Genomic DNA, 24,253 nt, shown 5'->3' on the forward strand with positions numbered 1-24,253 from the left:
TAACTCTGTCCTCTCCTGTAACGTCATCCAGACTTGATGCTTCACAACCAAAATGCCTCTCCTGTCAGAATAGCTCTCTCCAGAGTGGAGAGTGAAGCTAAGATCACGGGCTCCTAAGAAGCGCCCATGTGAATTGCCACAATCATGAAAAACTGGGAGCTGCAACTGGCTGGTGAAGCCTGTATCATCACATTCTTACAAATGCACTTACTTGGGGGCTGAGGGGAGATGAGAGTCCTAAAAGCAGCAGAGAAATTACTTTTCTGAGAACCATTTCTCCTCCCCATCCAGTATATGTCTGGAGTCCTGCACAGGCCATCCTTCTAACTGCAACACTATAAGGGTGTGAAAACCACCTCTGTCAGTAACCTGCCCATCTTAACCCCCAAATGCCTCTGAGCCATGCTAACTGATAAATGCAGGAAAACCTCTAGAGAGGGAACTTGCAAAGAAGTAACATTACATGTGGGAACAGTGCAATAGTCACTTGCCTTGCCTGAAAAGTTAGAGGGAAAATAATGCTGCCCTTGGCTCAGATAACAGTGGTAATAAATGCAGCACTCCTGAAATTGTTCAAGGTGTGCTTACTGATGAAAGCCTACTAAAATCATGCTAGTTCAGGCCTCCTGTTCTAGGGAAGGTTATTACACTGCTGTGCCAGCTTACTCAAGAAAAAACCTGCCCGAATTTTAACTGCTATTTGCTGTATTCTGGATGCTGCAGAATTGTTTTCAAACAGAACAGGCTGATAAACCATGTTATATTTGTTTACATAATAAAATTCCCTATGCTACATTAACTTTTTTATTAGCATTGTCAATAGTTTCCAACATCTGCTTAAAGCTCTTCATACTACAACATTTACAAAAGCTTAAGTGAATTGTTTCCGAACTAAGGAGAGGCTAGAACAAGACTAGTGCTTCTCATGGTCACTTCTGGTACACTGTTCCTATGGTCACGATGGGATCATATGCAGGAATGCACATATTGAAATATGCACAGCGGACAGAAAGTGCAACAGCACGACATTCAGGCCCCAGATCTGAAAAGTTGTGCTGTAACTGTTCATAGAGATGGGTCCCTAGTCAGGCTCCACAAAGCTTGATCACTAACAGCCCCCATCATCCAGCTCCTGCCAAGTAGAAGGTTTGCCGAGATGTCAGTTTGGTTGCCAAAAGGCCAGCACGCCTCCTAGCATACTGCATAGACACTGGTCAGATAGGGCTACAAAGGACATGGGAAACAGGATAGCTGGGAAAAGTTGGACAGAGGAAGTGCTCTGCAGTCACTTTAAGGAGGTGCTTTTCTGTAACCCTCTCAAGAGAAATTTGGCTTATCTAGTATTGAACTTAGAAAGTAAAAACCAACCAAAACCAAACCCCCCCTCTTTCTAGGATGTGTATATAAAGCAGAGAAAGATATCAAAGAATGAAGGCAGTCTATAATGCACTTCTCCAATTAGACACAGTATGTGGACTGAATTTGATAGACTGATCTAATCCTACTGCTAACACGCATACCTCTCAGTGCACAGTAAATTGTTTTGAGGAACCCAAACGTATGTTCAACTTCTTTTGGTGTTTAAAAAAAACCCCAACATACTTGCATGCTGGAGGTCAAACTTTTTGCTGAGCACATGTAGGTGTTTACTATAGCTGCATAGACTAAAATATACAGAGCCCAAATTACTGTCAGATCCAGAAAACACGTGTTTCCACAACTGCCATACCGTGGCCAATCCTATATTGCAGTTTATAAGAACAGCGACAGCACTCAGCACTGTGGAGTTGGAGCACATGCTTTAAAGCACATGCTACAATCTGGCTTTGTTACATGAGAAGACACTGAAGAAAGGTTATGAAGAAGTCCACCAAGGCAGTGCTACTCATACAAGTTTTGAGAACTAGGAAATTGCTGGAGAAACTGAACAACTTCCACTACAGGTTTTACTTTTGTTTTTTCACAGTTTTACCACTGGCATTTAGATTCAAGTATTTCCTATTTAAGAGCAATAACAAGTGATGCAGTAATCACTACGAAAAAAGACATGGGAACAGTCTGTGTCTTGCAGGACTAACACACTCCTGGGAGACAGGCAGGATTATGGCTGACGATAGCCTATCAATAGCTCGAAGATCATTTGATTAAGTTGAACATGCAGGGCCTTAATAGCTCTGATTAGCTGCAGGAGCTGTAAGTTGACTACTTCACTGTGGAAACAAAAAGCCATTACCTTTTATTTCAGCAGTCCCTTTCCTAAATTCCAGCTTTGGATCCATTTCACACATCAGAAGAACATTTAAACTATTTTTGAACACAAATACTTTCCTAGAACTGCCAGAATCTATCAAAGCTGTCAAGCTTAGAAGACCAAGAAACCCGATCTGGAGTTTTAATCATTTCAATAGTTACCAATTTATTTTTATAAAAAAAAAAAAAGGTAGCAATGTAGAATACAGCAATATTTTCTGGTTCCACACACGCAGGTTGTGAACATTCCAAGCAATGTGTACATTTTGGAAGGAGACTAGACAAGAGAATTGACCAAAATGTTACTGAACACGGGAAGATTTTTAAAAAAAGGTTAAAAATTAGATATCAATAGTGTCTTCTTAATATTGCTTTCATTACTGAAGACTGAAAAAACACTTGACTTTACAGATAGGGTTAAAAAACCAGGGGGAGAGGGAGGCGAGGGGGGGAAGAGGCTGCTACAACACTGCCATACAGTCAAAAAAAAGAAAAAATCATACTTCAATATTTGCATACTTGATAGCAGCATTCTCCCACTGAACCATGTGAAACTAGAGGAAGAAAACATCAAAGCAAAAAAAAATAAAAAAAATATGGCAGTTATCCATCAGTATTCAAAAACCTAGAATGAAGTCACTAAGTAGATGAACACTTATTGAGAATTAATCATTATCTACATTCTTAGCTGTTTCCCATTCTGTTCCAATAGAAACGCCAAGTTGAGTGTCAGCTTTGCGTATTTTATTTTTGGCCGATTTGAGTTGTTCCAGTTCATAGTTCACTGCATGCTTGGAATAGAGAGGGTCATCATAAATCCTTCTACACAACGAACTTTAAGTAGACAGCTGAAAATAAAATGTACTACTTGTAAACACACAAAAAAATACAAGCTTTTTTTGTTTCAAGTGAGCACTGGTTCCAGATAGATTATCTTCGGTATCTACCTCTTTCACCTCTGTCTCTGTCCCGGTCACAAATCCTCTCTCTCTCCCTTTCCCGATCACGGCCTCTGTCACGTTCTCTGTCTCTTCTATTATCTCTAGGACGGTCCCGTTCCCGCTCTCGGTCCCTCTCCCGAGGCCTGCTTCTCCGACCACTGACAACTGCTTGCGTGCGGCGAAGAAAGTCATCTACTCTCATGTCGTAGTCGTGCTGTGATGAAAGAACAGCTCTGTTTATTTTCTTTCCCAGATTAAAATCCCCTCCCTTCCCTTATCCATAGGATTGGCCATAACTCTTGGGAAAGCCCAGTATTTAAAAAAAAATAAAAATTTATATCCAGCATCCATAAGCACAAGTTTCTTCTTTCATCTTCAGGGCAGCACCATGTCTGCGCTTCCACTGTGCAGAAGCTGGGGTTCAAATCCCAGATACCAGCAAGAGACCTGAAAGCTAAGCAGCCTTCAAAGCTAGCTAAGAGAAATTATTTAACAATCTTCCCTGTTTTTTGATGTGCCTGTAAAAAGTTACAAAACACAAACTTTTCTGCTGATAATTTGCTGTGCATGAGCGCAAGCAATGTTGCAGGCATGTCCTTATCCAAACTGGGCTTCAGCATGGGAAGTTGAGAGCTAGACAGCTGGAAGCCATTTTAAGCACACACCTCAGTTGAAGAGTATGTTCTGAGAATTTTGCACTTCTACATCACCTGGGAGAGGCTTTTCAAAGATGCTGGAAGTCTCTAGTCAATCTAAATAACTGATCTTTCCAAGGAAAACTAATACACAGTCTATCAAAGTCAACAAATCTCAGGTTAGGCTACATCTGTACCCTAAATTCCTCCCGTTCCTACTCTGGCCTGCAGACTTGTGCCCCCCTCTGTATCTGTGGACACTTACTACTCGCTTGTCTCTGTATCTTGCTTCATGTGGTACAGGATGATGTCCTGAGTATGGAGGGTGAGCTTGAGGTGGAGGTGCATGGTGCTGATAGTAAGGGTGGTGCGGTGGCTGCTCCATACCTGGATAGGGTGGCTACAAGAAAAGTTACAGGAAGTTTGTTGAGTGTTTCAAAACAAAAGGAATGCACACAAGGCTGAGTGCTGGGAATTAAGAGCAGAGGTTACTTTCATTCAGATGGAAAACATGACATCTAAATATACCCAATCACAGCCTCCTAACTGAACTGACAGACTATTTTTCATTAAGTCAGCATGCTTTACTACTTCTCTACTATTGCTTCTTTAGAACTTCGGCCAACACCCTCCCCCAAACATGCCTTCTTTCCATATCCACCTCAAAGTGATACTGTACATAAAACTTCTGCTACTTAAATGTGGTGGTTTTTTTAATCTATGCATACGGAATGGGAATTTTGTTCAAACCAGCGAGCTCTTACAGAAACGAGTCTTTCCAGTGCCATTTCTTATTAATATATTCCTATTTTAAATGAGCAAACTTACTCTGCAAGACAAATTATTTGACCAAAGGCTAGCAGATTATATATATTTTTTTTAAACAAGACATCTCTTGGCTGTTCTCTTCCACTTCTTCAGTCCGCAAGGGCTTTCTTTCCCATATTACCAAAGCATCTTTACTTGCATTGTTGTCACAAAGGAAGTAGGTGGAAGTGCTGGATTTTAGGATGACTACTTGGACAGCATGCAGAGAAAAACCCCCAAGTTTCTGGAGGCTTAGCTGTGTTTGAAAAACCATTTCCTCCCAGTCTGACAACTTTGCTCACTTCCTTCAGTTATGACAAACCAGAGTTGTGCTGCAGCTGAGAAAAATGAGAGGCTATAGTAGCATCTCTCCATCTGGCACTGCCATTTGCTCATTCACAGTATACACAAGAGCCAAAAGACTCATTACGGTTATCCAAAATCAGGACCGTCAGGGTCAAAATCACCAAATATAACCAAAATAACTAGTTATAATGACTATTCCTCCTGACATGATGGCAAAAACACAGCTGTACCAGTGAACTATCAGTTAATTTCTATGTATGTAGCCGTAGATTCATGTACTCATGCATATACTTATCTGACTGGGAAAAAAGTACATTTCAGTGGAGGCTACAATACAGCAACTTATTTTGATTATGGTGTGCAGTACGTTCTGCTACTTTCCTGGGTGCTTCACTGCCATAGCCAAAAGCAAGCCACTGTGCAACACTAGAGCATGCTAGCCCATTCCACGAGCCTCCGCAGCAAGTCTACCTCTTTGATGCATTTGCTGTTTGAGAGAAAGCCAATTACTATGAATATTTAGCAGAATACAAAAGTTCATCACACCCTGTTGTGCAGGCTAAAGGAGGGTTCTGCTATTTCCTTGGAGCTTTCAGCTTCTTGTAGCTTCAAACCAAGCCAGACTCCTACTGCTGTACTAATATAAATAATTTTTTCCCTTAAAAATTTTACAGTTACAGCAAAGATATATTTTAGGAAAAGAGAAGAGTTGAGCACACATCGGATATGCTAGGCTCTTCTCGAGGGGAAGAAAAAAAAGCCATATTCTACAGAGAAAAATTGAATTCAACAAGACACAAACCATTCCTTGCCATGGTGGTGGTGGTCCCATGTTGTGGAATTCCCTCACGTAATCATTGTAGGACTAAAATGAAAGACAGTAATATTAACATTTGTGATGAGTGTTCTTTGGAAGCGCTGAAAGCTGAATATAAAAAGTTCCCCAAAAGTCTGCATGCACCAACTTACCCCATTTAAAAATACATCTCGTCGAACTCCTGAAAATCGTCTGTTGGGAATAAAAATTTGTAGAACTAAATCCAATTTATCCATACAGACAAGTTACCAGGACATAAAATGAATAACATGAACACACCTTACCTGTCTACTTCGGGATATCTGGGATCCTTTATATACCCTGTTCGAACATCAAGCAGTATTAATTCAATTTACCATCTCATGAAAACAGTCTTAAAAAATACACTCATTAGAAACTCCCCTTTCATTTTGTGCCAGCTATGAAGTTGCGTCTACCTGCCATTACCCTCGCTTTCAAAATAACTCTCAAAAACTTACACCTTCTTGTAGACAGTACTGAAAAATACAATGTAGTAACAAAAAAAAAAATATGACACAGATACACCCATAGGAACTTGCACACAGTACAAACAAAAATGCAAGGGGGTATCTGTGCAAAGAAAGACTTGATTTTTAGTCAAATGAATTGGGAGTGCCCACAAGTTTGAAGGGTACTGCCCCTTGGCAGTCAGCACACAGCTGTTACTACTTGTTAAGCATGCATTCAGTAGAATGTGTTCATCTGGGCAACTCTTAAGGAGAGTTTGCTAATACATTTTGGATACAATGTTACACAGAAAATTAAAAAGAACCTAAAAAACATCTGGAAAAACCCCACGGGGCAAAGAACTGTTACAGCTTCAGTAAATCCCCAGAAGTAAACTTTAAAGAGCTCAGTAAAATGGCGCAAACCACCAGGCATGCTTATGCTAATGAAATAATGCTTCTGAGCTTCATTATTTTAAAAAAAATTGTTCCGTACTCTAAACAATGGTCTTGGAAAGCCAGGGAGAAGCAACACCACTCTTTTTTTGCATGAAAGAACGCAGGCTTTGTGGTCAGGCTGGACAGATAAAGGCAAGTTCTTAAGAAAGATTTAGAAATCTATTCCTGAAATAATGGAATACATATTTCTAATAGCAGTGAAGCAAGATTTGGTAGATGAGAAGTGTCAATTTCTTAACAATTGTTTTCTGAAGAAAAAAAAAATCTGCAATGTTACCAGTGTTGTTGCTGCTTTACTGCTGCAGACATTTGGAGAACAACAAAATTCCTTTCTCAAAATCATCATTAGACCCTCTTATCAAATGCAGTGAAACATCACCTTCCCTTCCTCATGTCAAGTTTGTAAAAAAATTCTCTCTGAAAACATAACCAAATGTCTACACAGGCTCCTACTCAGGCAATCTCAGCTGACTTTCCCAGTTGGAAATTTCTGCTAAACATTGTAATCTGACAATTAGTACATTGACGAGTAGGTCAAACCAATTCTTGTGCCTGTCAGGCATTTCAACTACTCGTATTAACAAAGCGCTTGAGAGGATAATTCACAACAATGTACACAATTCTGAGGCTCTTAGAAGGGCTCAGCCTAGATTAGCTCGGCTCTCTCTCTCAAACCAGTGAAACAGGGTCACTGACTTCTGCAAGAGGTGGGTTAAACCAGCAGGCAGCTCTTGGGACAAGTCCCGTTTTTATATCCTAGTCATATCAATAGTTTACTTTTGAATTAAATGAGGATACGCTAAAAGAGAAAACACTTGTGAATTGGTGCACACAAATCTTCATAGTAAGATATTAACCTGGTCTTTGGTGAAACTCAGGGGGATAGTCAATCCTTGGTTTCTTTCTGCTGTTATGAATATCATAATCTTCTGGTCGACGCCTACACAAATTAGATATCAGAGATTAAACAGGTTTGCTTGGAGCATACGTCACAGAACACCTCACAGGAATAGCTTGAGCTGCCCAGGATCTCTATTTAATCATTCCAAATTCCATCTGCTTCAAAGTGTTCTACAGCTTTAAATTTGAATTCAAATAATCAGGAACATCAGCCTGATTAAATATGCTCCACTGTTACTTTCTGGCCACAGGAACTTTGGTAGTTAAGGAAGGAACTCTACCCAACTGTACCTTCGTACCGAACAAAGGGTAACAAATTTGTCTAAAACAAACTCAGACTTAGGCTTTAACATTACTCTTTCCACACTACATTTTGAAACAACCTACTGGATAACAAAATAATTTACAAAACTAAACACAGTGAAAATAGATGGCAAAATGTATCATTACAGTCAGAAGGCATGCACATTGCTGTATTTGCTAGCTATGGGGTAAAGAGTTCTATAAAAGGTCTATTTCCATAACATTTATAGCTAAAACTGTGCATGCTTTGTGAAATTGCTTCTTTCACTGTAGCTTTTCTAACTGGGTAGGCCAATTATATTATTTCTAACAATTTATGTTCTAAGCAATTTACCAGCAATGCATCGGTGACTTTTACAGAAAGTTTAAGAATGCATAAGCTTCCTAATAATTAAAATAATTGGGGCTCCTTTCTATACAAACAGCTCTTTTACGGAAAAGATGTTACTTCGCTCTCAGGGAGGAAGTTTGATTATAAAAGTTACATTCCAGTTGCTGTTATGTTTAGTAAAGAACTGAAAACTGGCTGCTAATTTTGCTCCAAGGTACATCAACATCAATGCTAACATAACAGTGTTTCTAAACACAAAGCAGCTACAAATCCATTCCCTTCCCCCCCACCCCAGCAATATAATTCCTTATGACAAGGCAAGAAATTAACACTTTCTTAAATCGCTTAATTACTGTGCAACTTGCTTGCTGAGTAACAAGCTCATGTAGCTTTTAGTTTTATAAAGAGTCATTTCTCCTCCCCCTTCCCGATTTCAGTCTTTAAAGCCCACCATACCCAGTTACTAAGCTTTTTAAAATGAAAGCAGATTCTTTACTATGAGCAAAAAGCCCAAAAACCAAAGCAGTTGCATCTACAGCAAAATCAGATCAAGGAAAATAAAAGCTGGTGTAAAGAATAAACATACCGCTTTCTTGTAGTTTTGAGAGTGCATTTACGACCGGTATAAAATATGATAGAAACAGTTCATATAGTAGTCCAACTACTGACTTTAAGCTGTAAGCCACATACATAAATGGAGGCCCTGGCAGGCTTGAGAAGGTGTGGTGGTGTTATATGTATAGTTTGCAGTCCATTGCAAAACCTTCACTTGTATATACTTTATTGCACTGGAAACCTCTTAGCTTAACTTCAAAAGCCATCTTGGTGTTCAGTCCTTTAAAGCCAAAAATAGGGGGGCGCTGCCAGGTTTCCTCCTACCTACTCGTTACAGTGTCCTTTTTTTAAGCTCAAGGAAATGGGGACTCTTGTTGGGTATCTGTACCTACCACAGGATGTTTCCACAAAGAGGAAACTTAACCAAAGGTTTCAGCCCAAACCATACATCAGTCTGTATGCAAAGTGGCTACACGGGGAAAAGGTGTTTGGCAGAAGGGCTAATATCAGTTCTTTGCAAAGACTTCTCCAATTCTGTAACAAGTTATAACCCCTTTTTTTCTGGAAAATGATGTTAAGTTCATATAGCAGTGATCAATAACCATGTCGATCCTCTAAAAATACTTTAAGTCCACAGGTACTGCCAGCATCTGGAAAGGTTGTATATACAGACACAGCAACAGCCATTCTTTTTGGTTTGTTGCCGGGTCTCCAAGGGCCACTTGATCCCTTTTGGAAAGAACCTACTGTTTTCAGAAGCTCAGCAAGATGTGTGAATTCAGTGGTTACATGTTAGAGAATATTTGGCAATGGGGTTAACACATCACGGTGACACAATTTGAAACAGTCCCAATAATGCTCCTCTTGAATATCAAAATAACTTAAATATTTTATCCTCAAAATGAGGCGGCATCTTCTGCAAAATTCTAAGTGATCCTTATAAAAGTCCCATATTTGATAAGGCTTATCCAGAGACACACCTGAAAGAAAAGGCTTTTACAAGATATTAACACATTTTTGGCATATAAATATTTCCTTCTCTCCATCTAGCCTGCTCATAATCAAGCCAAGCTTACCTACAGCTAGCATTACACGTTGCATTATCTCAATAAATGATCTAGTCTAAACTAGACAGCACTTTAAGAGCTTTTTTTCTGCAAAAGCAAAGATCCCCATTTTCCTCTTGAAAAATGACAGACCGGGGAACCATGTGAAATCCTCAATGAAGCCACAAACTTGTCCATGCAGCTTGATTTGAGGATTTTCTCTCTTCTTTATCGCAGGGAAAGCTTTGACGAATCATATTCCTCCATCACGTTATTCTGATACATGTGCCTATTATCAGTCCAAAGAACGTTTCTAACCTTCCCACGTCCCGAACGGGGTCTCGACGGGATGGGCGTCCTCTTGATCGGGGTTGTGAGTGCATTCTTCTCTTGTGCCTCATTTTATGAATGACTTGATACAAGTCAATACTTTCATCAGGAGGGAAGAGAAGACAAAGTTGCGTTCCACATTCCGGCTCAATTTCCTAGAATTAGTTAGAAGTTCAGTAGTGGTTTATAAACTGAAGAAATGAAACTCTCCCCAAATACACTGACAACATACATTAAAAAAAAAAAGAAAAAAGAAGACACTTTGAAGAGATTTCAGTATCACCAGAGACAGAGCAAAATTCACTTACATTACCTTTCACTCTTTAGGCACTACTTAGAATTTTCATAAAATAGTCCAACACTTGGGGCAATCATATCTTCCCATGAGACATACAGGCCACATCACTGTTTTGCTACAAAATCAGAGGACTGTTTTTCATCACAAAGAAAATGATCACCTATTACAGAGAGAAAAGTGACACACGCAGGAAAAAATCCATCCCAGCTTCACATATAAAGCCATGGCCTGACGAAGTTGACTATTACCACTCAAAAGTGAGTTCTTCAGTGTATGATAGGCAGGTCCATGAAAATACCAGCTCAATGCTTGACAGCAGGCAAAACAAGCAAATCGTGTGTTCAGGATTATTAGGAAAGGAACACAGAATGAGAAAGTCATTATACCACACTGAAAGTCCATATTCCACCCACACCTTAAATACTGGGTGCAGTTCTGACCCCTTCATCTCAAAAATTAGGGGGACAGTAGACACGGCAAAGCTTCAAAGCAGGGCACCAAGGATAACTGAATGAGAACAATTCCTACATGCAATGACTGAGCAGGTTGTGTCTCTCCAGCCTAGAATAAAAGAGGAATGTGTGGGGTATGGGGGACAAGACAGATACAATGGGAGCATCTGACACCACGAATTGTTTGGAGGACAGAGGGACAGAGATCAACTTGTTGACTCCCTCTTCCGGTACAAGAACTCGGGGCCATCAAATGAAGCTAGCAGGAGCCAGGTGCAAAACAATCCAAAAAGTGCTTCTTCAACCTGGTGACTAGCAGGCCTGCGGAACGCCTTCCAAAGGATGTCATAAATGCAAGAAGCTCAGGGTACACGTCCTCAGAAGAGAGATCCATTCAGGGTTACAGAAAACGTAAATGGATAAACGGCAACCACTTCAGGAAATAACCAGAGTTGAAAAGCACGGAGAACAAGCATCAGACAACGCTTGCCCAGTACCTAACAGTACAGCAATTTTATGAAAAAAGATGAAACCCACGTCCGGATTGCAACTCTATAGTGAAGTGGACAAAACATTAAAAAAATTTATTTCCTTGACCATGTAGCAGAAACAAAGTTAACTGAAATACTTTTTTTAAGTTCACACTAAATTAAAAACAAGACCAAAAATACTGTTTTACTTGTGCTACCCAAAAAAGTGAACATGTCTATGGGCAAAGTAACACACAGAGTCTACATTTTTCCATACAGTATGGGGATTATGCAACTCCCATCTTGCCTTAAGAAAGCAGAACCCATTATTTTAGTCAAGGCTGGGTTACTTGATGACAGCAGCAACACACCTGCACTCTGGTATGTCTGACAAGACAAAGAGCCACCCCGCTTAAAATTTACTTAGCATATACTTTATAATGGTATGCCCTAAGCAATACAGTATATAAAACCCCCCATGCAACGCAGAACACAGCTGGAAACACCAGAACTTGTTCTTAAAAACTGATGCTATATAGGTTTGCACACCATACAATGCAAGGCACATTACATTTCAAATCCAAAATATCACATAGTTTTGAAGCGTCAGACGCTGTTTATCACAAAGATGACAACAGAATTGGCACCATACTGTTTCCTGTTTCCTTCTTCCGCAACAACATTAGTAACAACTCATCTCAAAAGATTCCAAATCTTCTGTACATACAAAGCTGAAAGCAAGCACTAGAAGATACAGGTTATAGGAAAAAAAAAAAAAAAAAGAAAATTAACAAACCTGTCCATCGCGTCCAATCTTTACTGGCTTATGTTCGTTCCAAGGATTGGTCAGGTGAGCAGACTTAGTGAACGGCAATTCACGCCTAAATATGCAAGTGGCATCATTTATAGTTTTGCCTCCATTTTTTCGTAAAAAAAATTTTAAAATGCATACAGCAGGACATTACATACAAAATAATCCCGTTACCCTTTGCGCTGTCAGGTCTCTGAATGAACGTATTACTATGTATTAGGTATTAGTAACTGAAGATCTCACTTTGACTTATTCCAGTATTAACTAGTATAGTCCACACTATGATAGCCTATCTCATTAAAGAAATTTTTTTGGTCTTTGTACAATAGCAATATCATGCTTGCTTATTATCTCACCATCTGAATACGCTGACCAGTCTCTGCATGAGGTGGTAGCTCACAGTACCTACTGAAATAAATCCCCGACCATCTGATCTAACTATGAAGCTAGAACTGCTTTGAGCTGGGGGCTGGAGTTAGTAACTTCCAGAGGACCGTTCCGACCTAGATTTTTCTCAAATTCGAAGTCTCGCCTTCCCTGTATTTAGTCTTTCTGGCAGCCCAAAGTGCTTGTACAACCACGCGATGTACCTCACAGGACTGATTTAGCTCTTTTTCTTAAGAGAGGTTTAGAACCTTCTCTGTAAGACATACTCAGTTAAATTAATGAACGTACTGCTCACAACCAATAGGTTATGCAAAATATTTGTACTATTTCATATGTTATTTTAGAGCAGTAGCATTTTCTGTGTTCAGTCAGATGCCAAGATGTCAGATGAAGACAGATCTGTTCTTAGAGGATTTTTTTTCCCTTTTATCCACAGCTGTCCATTCAAGTGAGCAGTTGTTTTTACTCGAAGAATTCAGAATACAGTTTTCTGGTTTCAGAGCAAGAGATCGGTGAAGGAACACAATCAAGTGTTAAAAATCTCTAAATTAATTGTCTACATTAAAAAAAAAATTCTATAGTGCATATCAGGTACAGACCTGAGTCCTGAGCTCAGTAACATGGAGGCATGGGTTTGGGGAGATTGGAGGACAGATCTCTGGCTGAATTGAGTTTTCAAAGGATGCTGTCAGCACTCGAGCGAGTAATACACAGAAATGGTATTATAATGCCTTGTTACTAAACAGCAACATAAATGAACAATTATTTACCTGCAAATCCAGTCAATTTTAAAGACACCTCCCAACATTTTTGCATTCATTCCTGCAGGCAGCACCCAGTGTATAGGTGATCCTCCGTGATGGGACTCTGAAGACAGTCTTGCAAATCCTAGAGGATTTCACATGAATTGTAACAAAGACACAATAGAAAAGCTATTGCACATAAAACTCACTTTCACTTACCTTGATAACAGCTCACGTTCCCTTACCTTGGAATTTGCCACTCTCTCTTACAGAAAATATCAAAATAACACTCCTCGCTGATCTAAACGCAGCATTAAGCTTCTTTTCATTCACTGGAAGCGTCGACCATACTCCCTAAAACAAAACAACCCCCACCCCACCAGCAAAATATAAGAGTTCATCTCAAGTGATTTAGCGAACAGAGGTATATAGTGCAGATGAGGAAAACAAGACCAAATGAGTGTTCTGGGATAGAAGATAACGGAAAGAGAAAGATATTGCTAAATTCAGTTCCTTCAGAAAATATTTGTAGCCTGCCCCATGATAAAACTTTTAAAACATGGGCTTTTCCATCTTTTTTTTTGAACACTGCAGATGCATTTAGACCATCTATAAGGTTTCATTTGTAATTATAATGATGGACAGATAGATGAAAACCTTTGCCTTTCAGTATTTTTAATGTATGTTTTAAGTGACTTTGGGAGTTCATGCATTATATAACACACACAAATTATGAAAAACCAGCAGCATATATACTGAAAGGTGGGCAGGTGGACTTCACTAACCTCCTTAGTATGACAGATTTTTTGATGACAGCTTGCAGACTTTAAAACTCTTTTAGTGACGGGCCAGAAACATGGAAGACACCAGACCAACATTTTAAATTGGCAAGATAACTCAACATTGTTTGCTCAGCCTCCCACATCCCCACCTGCTAATTCCCATCTTTTCCCTTTCACCAGCCGTTGTGTAGCCACGCACAGTAAAGCCCAAACTGTGTTAAGGTACCAACTGAGCTGAGCTATAGAATACCAGTTTGCTGTATTACTTTTCAGCAAGATCAGCTCCCCAGTCCATTCCCTGGGCAATCTCAGAGGAAAAGCTTATGCTGGTTTAATACGTTCAAACTTCAGCCTCAGAATAGGATCTAGGATCTACCAAAGAAAATTTTCCTCCCCTTCCTTTTTCATTGAAGATACGTTCTCATGTCCTGCTCTGTGCTCAAATTAGTGCTTGCCTGACTGACAATTCAATAGAATCACCAGAGAACAATCTGGGTTTTTTACTAGCTTTCAGTGAGATGTATATTGCTTTAGGCTGCTTGTGAAGCCCTGCTGTGAACTAGAACCACTTACTGCACTGGCACCACAAAAGCCAGTTTCATGAAAGTGCAGTGGCAAAGCACTGATGCCTATACACTGAGAGACAAAGCATCCACTCCAAGACCTTTGGGAACAAGGATACTGTTGCAGCCCCAAGTGTGGATGAGGCACAGAAAGGATATACTCCTCTAAAGAGCTACAGCAAACACCAGTCAGAATGGTGTTTGCTGCACAGCTCAGACCCAAAGCTGTTGGGGGGAGCCAAACCTGTCCAGGAATTTTAAGATTCATTTAATCGTTTTAATGCTATTCTATTTTAGAAAACCGTCATTAATAAAATCACCTACTTTGTATATATTGTGTAACAGCAAATCAGCTATTTTCTCTGGAACAAGCTGTTCCAAATAACAGGTGCAAATAAAACCGGCCAGTGTGGCCTAGTGCCATTCCTCAGCAGCTGAAGTCCAGTGCACTGGAATCCCTCCCAGAGAACTCCCTTACACCAACACTGCCAGGCATACATTTCTGCAATAAGGCTCCAGAACTGAAAAAAATTACTTTTATAACATTAGATGAAAGCCAAAACAACCTTCTGAACCTCCTCACAGTACAGCGATATGAACACAGCTACTGATGAAAGGGAGAAAATACCATCACAGCATTCCCAATGGAGGCTGGCTTAGGATGTTATCAAACAGACCTTGAGGCCCCTTTTTAACCCTACTCTTATCAAGATAAATGACTGATGGTCTAGAAACTTTTCTAGGTGACAGTGGAAGCAGAACAGCTACCCTTGAAGAATCAAGGAGCAGTAGTTTTCATCCTTGCCTCTACCAAGATCTGAGTGATGGAGAAAGAACGCATCATATCTATATGCTTTTCTATAGTAAGGTGGGGTGTGTTTTAAAACAGACAAAGTGATCAGTTCGAAGAAAATTCAACATACCTTTGCTTTAGCAAGTGACACATTTTCATGATTATTACTCTTGATGAGAAAGAATCTTGCATCTTGGAGAATGTATTTAAGTTTACTTGTTTGGTCTGAAAAAAACAAAGTGTCAAATAAGCCAAATTGTAAAAATTTACAGTTGTCAAAAATGTTGCTTTGAGTGTAGACAGTTGTTTGTTTCCTTCAAAATACACTGTATCCCACCCAGTTCCTACCTATGTATTATCACAGCCAACCACCCAACTTGAAACTCGAAGTCTAAGCTGTAGCGCACAAAATGCCACGGGAAACCAAATCAAAACTAAAACTTAGATATTCAGGTAAAGAAAAAATAAAATCAGCATGATTCAGTGATGTTCCGATATACAGGACTTATTTCCTTGCTTAAGAATCTTTGGATAAATGCTGGGTAACATTCATTATCAGCATGAGTCGTCCAATAGAGAATGCTGAAGTGTTCCTCTTTTCAGATGCAAGCACTTTATTTTTTGCTCTGCCGCCTTTGCAAGGAGCAAAGCGACTGAACGTTTTGCATATCACTCTCAACACATGCAAAAGTAGCTCAAGATTCACTTGTTATGCTCAGAACAATTATGTGCTCCAACTGATTTATATCGGAACATTACTACTGACAGGTAATTTAATGAACAGAGACAATGGCTTGCTATGGGGCATGCATTAAAAATTCAAATTTAAATGATACCTTTTTGGACAGCACGAACGGAAGATGATAATTTCTCATGCTTCTTTTCTGAACCTGTGTTTAGCCAAAGTACATTTGTTCAGATTGAGCCTTAATAGAAATAATATACAATTTCTACAGCCTTGTCACATACAATTTTCATTCATGACAAATTATGCTTTCTGGCGCGCACCCACACACACAAAAAATACTATTCAATGTGCACGAGTGTTTTGTTTTGGGTTTTTTTTTGGTTTTGTTTTTGGGTTGTTTGGTTTGTGTTTGTTTTTTTAAAATAGTATTTGAACAATTTCCTACTCAGAAAACTAGTCACTGAATCATCATCTTCCAAGTTTAAAAAAAAAGTGAAAATTCCACTTAAGCAACAGAATAGCATTAAAGTAACAAGAAAGCCTACTTCCCCCCAAAGGTATCCACACACAACATGCCAGAAGTCAATACCAAATTATACAAAGCTACATATCCCATAGATCTCTACAGACAGTTACATTTATTTTAGATTACACATTAAGATTTGATGCAAGTCAGGATGACAAGCAATAAAAGGAAAGAATACCTGCATACGATTCTGATGCAGAACTTCCACTTCTGTCAAAAACAATCGGAGAGATACCTCTAGCTCTCTTCCTCTCCTTCTTTTTCTCATCTAAAAAAAACCATAACAAATAGAAGCAGTATTTTAAGCATCAAGTGGCAGGCAAAATTGAGATAAAAATTACTGAGACAGGAAAATAACATCTATACTAGTGAAGTCAGCATTTGGCTTGCACGTGAAAATTGTGGTTGCTAATTACTCAAGCTTTTCATTCACAAAAGGAAGAAAAATGGCACAAATGTAGTCATTCTGTGCAAAGTTTATAGACAGAATTTCTCTCCTAGGTGTTTTAGTAAGGGTGGTTTAGCTCTTCCCTCCAGCCTTCAGCCAAATCTGCAACACAAGAGTACGAAGTGTTGCGATAGTGATAGGGCTCATTCGCTCAGAGCTCAGCAAAAGGCAAGAGGTATGAGAACAAAACACTGGCACACAGGCAATTATTTCCACTCTTAGAAGTGTTACGTTATACTACGAAGCTTTTTAGAACAGTTATTACAGCTTGACTTGTCTTTAGGTTACACCTTTCTGTTCTCTAATTCCAAACAGCAGAGCTGAGCCAAAAAAGGCATTACATTAAGCAGGATGACCACCTATGGAGACTTCAGACAAGGAAGATACACAAGAGGAATCTTAACAGGCTTCCAAGCCGCTTTCTTAAAAAAAGCAAAAAACAAACAGCCAAACCCAAAAGTATTTATATTATTAACACTTCACATCTGTAAGTTAGGACCAGTTATAATACACAACTGCGAAGCACTGGTTTCTAGTTTCTGCTTAAAACATTTCTCTCTTTCTAAGTTTGCCCTCATAGCTAATCATTTCAACTTAGCTTTAGATTTCCTATGTTGAAGGCAGCCACTATTTAAGACGCCACCATCCTTCCCCGGGGAGATGGTGCTTTTACTACACCAGTTTACCTGTTCACTCATCTAGATCAATACAGAACAGCTCAACACCAACGTAAAATGAATCGTATGGGAAACTAAGCCGTTAGATACCTAAGAAAATACTAATTCTAACGTTTCAAAGCATTGAATAGCAAGGCCAAGGCAATCAAGAACACTATGAATCCTCAGCGTGGCAATCCTGATATCTACAAGTTTTGGTGTAAGGAAATACCACTTTTCGGTACATTTTTTCCTTGCCTGTGGTATTTCATAATTAACATCTTACTGACTTGTGCTACTAAGGCTTACTTTTAACATAGTCAGGAAGTGGTTATTTTTAAAAGCAGCCAAACTTTCAATGGCAAGGTATTTCAGATTAGCATGCTATATGTTACCTACCTGATGCATCTGAACCAGTCCCAGATCTGACCGACCCATCTGTGAAAGAGGCGGATTCAGAATCAGAATCGCTGGCTTCACTTCGTGTGTCATAGTCATTTCCTTCCTTCTGATCTCTCTCATCCTGTTCATACTCTTCTTCATCCTCCTCCCCATCTTCTTCCACCTCTTCATCCTCCTCCCCTTCATCATCTTCCTCTTCTTCCATTCCTTCCTCCTCGTTCTCTGTATTGCCTTGTTCAGAGGAACCACTACTGCCAGTCTCGTGATCTGAACAATATTCCTCAGAGTTCACCTCTTCTTTAGAAGAATGGCTGGATCTGCTTGGTCGTCTATCCACATCATGCCTGATTCTCTGATGTTTAAAGAAAAAGCGAATCAGCAGTCATATAACATTGTCAGGATGCACACACAGTCCTAAAAGAATGTGCCTTATAAAGGTCTCATATAATTGCTTTATTTATAAGGCAGCAGAAATATTTAATACCTCTGAACCATCTGGCGTAGAAGACTTCGCCCTTCTGTCAATATCCCTCTTCCTCATGCAAGTTTTTTCTGGTTGTCCTTTATAAGGTTCCCTGGAACTGCTTGACATGCGCGTCTTTCGATCACCATCTGGGCGCTTGTTTCTGTCGGACCTCTGATACTCCTCATTCTTGTATTCTGATACTGGTTTTCCTTTCGTACTCACTATTCTCTTGTTATTGCTAACTGATGAACTAGGAGGCTTTGGCATCATCTGCCTCGATGAATGCACAGAAGGTTTTTGTCTCTTGCTTTCAGTGTTTTCCATCCTGTCGTTTTTTCTTTTTGATCCTTAAACAGAAAATCAAGTTCAGTGTTATTTTGTGTATCAAACCAAAAACTCTGCAGAGGCACCTACTTTCTCTACTTTGGGTAATTCCCCTGTTGCAGTCATAGGTAGTAGCATCTTCCAGTTGTAGGCTTTGCAACAACACTCAAAACTGCTTGTTAGGGAACAGCTCATGTTCTAAAACATATATTTTACTTTAAAAGAGCAATCCTTTAGGCTTTGGTAGGCATTTTCTAAATTTTATATATGGGAATGCTAAATTAAATGCCTATGGGATTGGCCTAAAGCCAAATCAAGAACTGAGCTGGAACCAGACTTTGAGACCCCCTTGCTCCATTTCACTTTATCGAACCAAAAAGGACAGTCATTTTCTAACAGCAAAGGAATTCACAACAAGCCAGACTCAGCAATTGCTTCTGAGACAGAAGGAAACCTAGTTAACTGTTTGCTTGGAAGGTCAGGTGAAAAAGCAGATGTCCATGAAATAAAGACTTTTGGAACTCTTTCACTCTTTGAATCAGGCTATAAGAGCTGCTACCTCAAAGACTTTAACCCTAATAAGAAAGACGGGTTTTACCATTTACGTTCCTGCAGGACATCCACTACCAAAGTCACCTACCCTTTTTCTCACTTTTATCTTGCTCACTGTCAGGGTTATACAACTCATCATCTTGGTCAGGAGCATCAGTCAAAATGTCATCCAGAACATTCAGTTCACCATCTGAAAACAAGAAAAAAAGATAAAAACAACTATAAAACGTGTGGATACGTAAACTACAGTAGAACTAGTATTTACAAACCCAAACATTTCCTTTAAGGTTACAGATCTGCCACAAGGCAAAAATTAACGTCTTCTTGATTTATTTCCAAAATTTCAGTTGGAAGGATAAAGCAAAGCCAATAAAAGAATTAAAATATGTCACAGAATGCATTTAAGCCTCTGAATAAGGCCCAAGTTGGCTCCTCATGTCACACAAGCTTTGCAGGAAAGCTGACCTACAAATGAAAGCTTAACAAAAAAGCTTGTACAAAATTTGAGAAAAAGGAGACTGGGAAATAGTCTGAGCGCCTTAAGCAAAGAGGAGGGACCTCTCTCCTCAAGCTCCTGAAGAACTTGCACCTTAAATTGTCTCCCCTCCTGCCCTGCTATTTTTGTTGTCATTGCTGTGTTAGGAAGGTGAATTTTGTGGTTCACCTACAAGTAGGAAAAAATGCAACAGGGCAGGTTAACAACAAGAACCTAAGCTAGGTCACCCCACTGAAGAAGGGGAAAGTAGTACTTATTTGCTGCATGATTAATTCTGAGCTGCTCGGGAAAAAAACCCAAAAAACACCACCACAACTAATTCACCTTGATCAAAAGGAAAAAAGTTTAGGAAAATCCATCACTGTTTCCAAATCTGTTTCACTTTGTCTGTAACCAAAGGGAATATATGGTGATTCTGGTAGAAGAAGAATTCACCAGCTTTAAGACAGCAAATCTATATTCCAAGCACTTTAAAAATAAGAGTGATCTAAGCCTAAGCATGCAAAGAGAAAAATAATAGAACAGGTATTAATTTTGGAATATCTTATTTCTTCTCCTGAACTCTGGAATTCTTAGCTCTTTCCACTTTGTATTACTATGATTAATTCTATTTTCTGTGTTCAGGAAAAGGAAAGCAAAGCAAACTCTAAGGATTCAGCTAGTTGACAATATTTGTTGAAGACGCATTGTACAATGTTATAAAGCAGCAGGTTAGGACTCCTGTACTGGACAAAATCGGGGTAAGGCAGCAAACTAAGTTCTCCAGAGTTCAGCAACTTGTCTGTCTCAGAGAAGTTTTACAGCTTGATATTAAAAAAGACACAGTCCACACCAGAAAAAAGTGAGTATTATAATTGTATCTCTACTATACACTACTGAATCTGAAGTCAGCATGTGTGCTAGCTTTCCTGCTGGCATTTCTCCACATTTTCTGTGGTAGGGAAATGCAGAAGTGGTCCCTGAACAGCACAACTGCTGTAGCTGATGCAAAGGAAGCAGTGCAGAGAGAGGTGGATCAAGCCTTTCCCTGGCAGTTTACAGTTAGAGGGCATTTAAAGATAACACGAAGCTGCATCGTAATTCTCTTGGGAACAGCCCAAGAGATGTTTGTAGATACCTATATATCCACAGCAAATATTCTTGCTGTTATTGATGAAACACACGAGAGTCAGATTCATGGCTGTGCAACTGCTGAACATGGGCTGCAATTTCCTGGCTTGCCTTCTGCTTCCCCGCGGAAGACTAGGCAAGTTCAGAGTACAAGATTTTTTTACTGGAGACTAATGAAAAAGAGGTGCACTAGAATTAGAATATTAAACATATCACCCATCTTAGATCACCCATATTGAACCTTAGCTTTGCTTCCCTTTTGGTGAAGCAACAGCACACTTAACTACATTTAACCTAGCTATGGCAGTAGCATTCAGAGGTGCTAAAAGACTCACGTATCAGCTGGTTCAGAAATAAATGAGACTATAAGGCAAAAGCAAGTCTGACACATATTCTCTGATAAATTCCTTCCGGGTTAGGTGGGCCTGATTTATATTTGGAACCTTAAACAAGTACGCAAAAGACAGGAGCAGGATGAGTTCCCCCCCACCCGTTTCTGTAGAGAGATCTATCTGATTTATTTAAAAATAAATTTCCAGATTTACTGAGCAGCCTGGTGATGCAAAAAGGGCAATCTGAACACATAGTTCCCGTCTCTCGCTTGCATGGGGTATACTGCTCAACTGACTCTCACAAGATGATTCCACTCACTGAACTGTCACTGTTAGCGTTCAACCTGATGAGCGAAATCATCTCAGACAGATCAAGATAAGCATCAGGAAAAGTACAAAAAAAGAAACAGAAAAACGGTAGACAACGGATTTCTTACAGTTCATCTCTGCTGAAGGGGGAAGGTCCACATGAGTCCTTTTCATTACAGACATTCCCAACTGGGCTCTCCTGCAACTCATCTTTTGTTGACTCTGGGGTCTGTTGGATCCTTCCATGAACAAATTTAACTCACCTGAAACAGCAGGAAAGTAACCTGGGGAGGCCATTTTTCCTCTGCTGGCCATGAGCGTTAGATCTATTCAAGGAAGGGTCCAAGCAAAAATCTGGTCTGGCAAACAGAGGAGATGAGACCAGGTGATTTCAAACTAAAAGGGTATGCGAGATTTATTTCCACTTTTTTTAGACAGTGCAACAGTGTTTCTCTTACAAAAGGAGCATAAAAATAACATTGCATTTACAGTAGAAATAAGTTCAGTTACAAACAAATGTGTGGTAACACCTGCTATTCAGTCATCCATTCAGAATCATCCCTTTCATAGGACAAAAAATTAAAAGCAAATCAAAATATGAAACATAAAAACATTTCTTGTCTGCTACTCATACCTGACCACTGTCAGTGATTAAAAAAAAAGAGAACAAAACACCAAAGAATAAAAAAATTCAAGTCCATCTGGATAAATGATTACAAGAGTAGAAATTTATAGATGACAACAGTAAACATTTCAATTTCATTGCTCCTCCAGGGTGGCAGGTCACATCTGTTTCAACACAGCCTGATAGTACCCTATCCCACCAGTCTTGCAATAATACCATTAAAAATCAAGCACCAGAAATAATTTTACCTATCAAAATCTAATGGGAATTTCCCATGTCATTTAATTTCACAAAAAACATTAGAGACAGCAAACTTTCACCAGTCTGACAAAAGACATTTTACGAACATCTATCCTGCAAAAAAACTTTACATAAAATGTGTTCCACAGAAATCCAAAACAATGTAAACCAAACCACACCACCACAGTGATCCTTTACTTTTTTTATAACACTTGTATTATCTGCACTAATCACCAAACAGCAATCTACATCTAAACTTTGTTTTTACTTCTTAAATGGACTATTTTGTGAGGACTGACTCATATAACCTCATAGATAACATGCGGATCACTTCAGCTTCCGCATACAGGGACGGGAAGTTACAAGAGTTGTGAATATACACATTACGCTGGAAACGTTCAATTCCTTTAATTCAAACTTATTTACCCACAATGCCCAGAAAGCATAACTGACTGCAAAAAGCTAAGCAAAAATCACCCAAATAATGTTCCAACGTCAGCTTCTGCTTGCTAAAGTAACTACGACCCTCGGCAGAAAATCCTGCAAAAAATACGGCTAGGGATCCAAGGAGAAATAAAGAAAAGCAAATATTTTCTGCGAGAAAATAACTCGCAATAACTCGCTGCCAATAACGTTAAACTTACAGCCCACGAACTTATTCCTAGTCCCGCTGCTTAAGTCACCTTGCCCTGAGCCCACTGCCGCCGGGGCACCACGTTACGGCACGATGGCCCCGTCCCCTCCAGCACACAACAGGGAGCGTTTCCCCACACGCCATGTCTAAAGGCTACGAAAATCGTCCTCGAAGAGGGCCTCCCGGCCCCGCCGCCCCTCCGCTCTCCTCACGGACGTCTCCCCAGAGTGAAGGCCCAGCAGCAGCAACCAAGCAGGCCCCGGGGAGGAAGGACGGCTCGGGCGGGGGGGGTCCCCCACGCGAGCCGTCCTCCCTCCCCGGGGCTTAGCCATCACCCCCATCCCTACAGCTAGGTACCTTTTTCCTCCCGGCTATCAGCCGCCATCCCGCCGCCGCCGCGACGCGTCGAGCGCCTAAGATGGAGGCTCCCTCTTCCTGCACGTAACGATTCCCTCTTCCCAGCATGCAACGCTTTGTTTACGCTCCGCGCGTCACAGGGCGCCGCCGGCGGACAGGCGGAGAGAGACGGGAGGCGCATGCGCGCTGGAAGAGGGGCGGGGTGAAGGCGCTCGTGCGAAATTGCCCCGCGCGGCGTCTCCTGTGCGCATGCGTGCGGCGGGGCGCTGAGGAGAAGCCCGCCATTTTTGTCTGTTGGCGGTGTAGGTGGTTGGTGTCCGGTGTTATTGCGTGGTGGGTCCGTCTCAGAGCGTGGTCCTGAGCTGTTTCCTCTGCTGGGAGAGGAGTTGTAGGGAAGGAAAGAAATTTCTGCCCTCAAAGTCGGGGAAGCCCCTGTCTCTCAGTGTTCCTGTGCTGTTATGACACCGGTGTGAGGTGTTGGAGCTCTTGCTGTGGGGCAAAGTAACCATGGCCTTCCCCAGTGTTAGGTATTGCTGTTCCCCGGGTTGCCTTTGGCTGTTAATTTTTTTTTGTCTCAGGCAAAATTGTTTTTTCTTGCTCCTGGTGATGTTCAGCTTGTTTTGTAATGTATCTGTTCATATA

General features: G+C 40.3%; 1 protein-coding gene across 2 annotated transcripts; it reads right to left on the reverse strand.

Moving 5' to 3' along the window:
* Nucleotides 1–2,751: 2,751 nt before the first annotated feature.
* On the reverse strand, nt 2,752–23,674 carry YTHDC1 (YTH N6-methyladenosine RNA binding protein C1). Of its 2 annotated transcripts, XM_059817461.1 has the most exons (17): nt 23,612–23,674; nt 19,597–19,698; nt 18,651–18,979; nt 18,164–18,518; nt 16,839–16,928; nt 16,283–16,336; nt 15,577–15,671; nt 13,554–13,662; nt 13,336–13,453; nt 12,164–12,248; nt 10,136–10,302; nt 7,540–7,622; nt 6,041–6,077; nt 5,909–5,948; nt 5,742–5,804; nt 4,092–4,226; nt 2,752–3,405 (listed from the first exon to the last, which is right to left on the reverse strand). In XM_059817461.1, exons 1-17 carry the CDS (start codon nt 23,637–23,639, stop codon nt 3,181–3,183), a joined length of 2,115 nt encoding a protein of 704 aa, XP_059673444.1. In that variant the 5' UTR covers nt 23,640–23,674; the 3' UTR covers nt 2,752–3,180. The 2 variants fall into 2 exon arrangements, with proteins under 2 accessions (XP_059673444.1, XP_059673445.1); XM_059817462.1 differs by lacking the exon at nt 16,283–16,336.
* Nucleotides 23,675–24,253: the final 579 nt, after the last annotated feature.

This window comes from Gavia stellata, chromosome 5, assembly GCF_030936135.1.
Source record: "Gavia stellata isolate bGavSte3 chromosome 5, bGavSte3.hap2, whole genome shotgun sequence".
Classification (NCBI taxonomy): domain Eukaryota; kingdom Metazoa; phylum Chordata; class Aves; order Gaviiformes; family Gaviidae; genus Gavia; species Gavia stellata.

Bases quoted from the DNA above. Each gene is read 5' to 3' on its own strand.
- YTHDC1 (XM_059817461.1), bottom strand. From the start codon at position 23,639: ATGGCGGCTGATAGCCGGGAGGAAAAAG. The intron at 16,337-16,838 runs GTATTCTTTCCT...GGCTAAACACAG, and splicing joins TGCATCAGAATCGTATGCAG to GTTCAGAAAAGAAGCATGAG. The intron at 4,227-5,741 runs GTTTGTGTCTTG...CTTTTCTTGTAG, and splicing joins CACCACCATGGCAAGGAATG to CCACCCTATCCAGGTATGGA.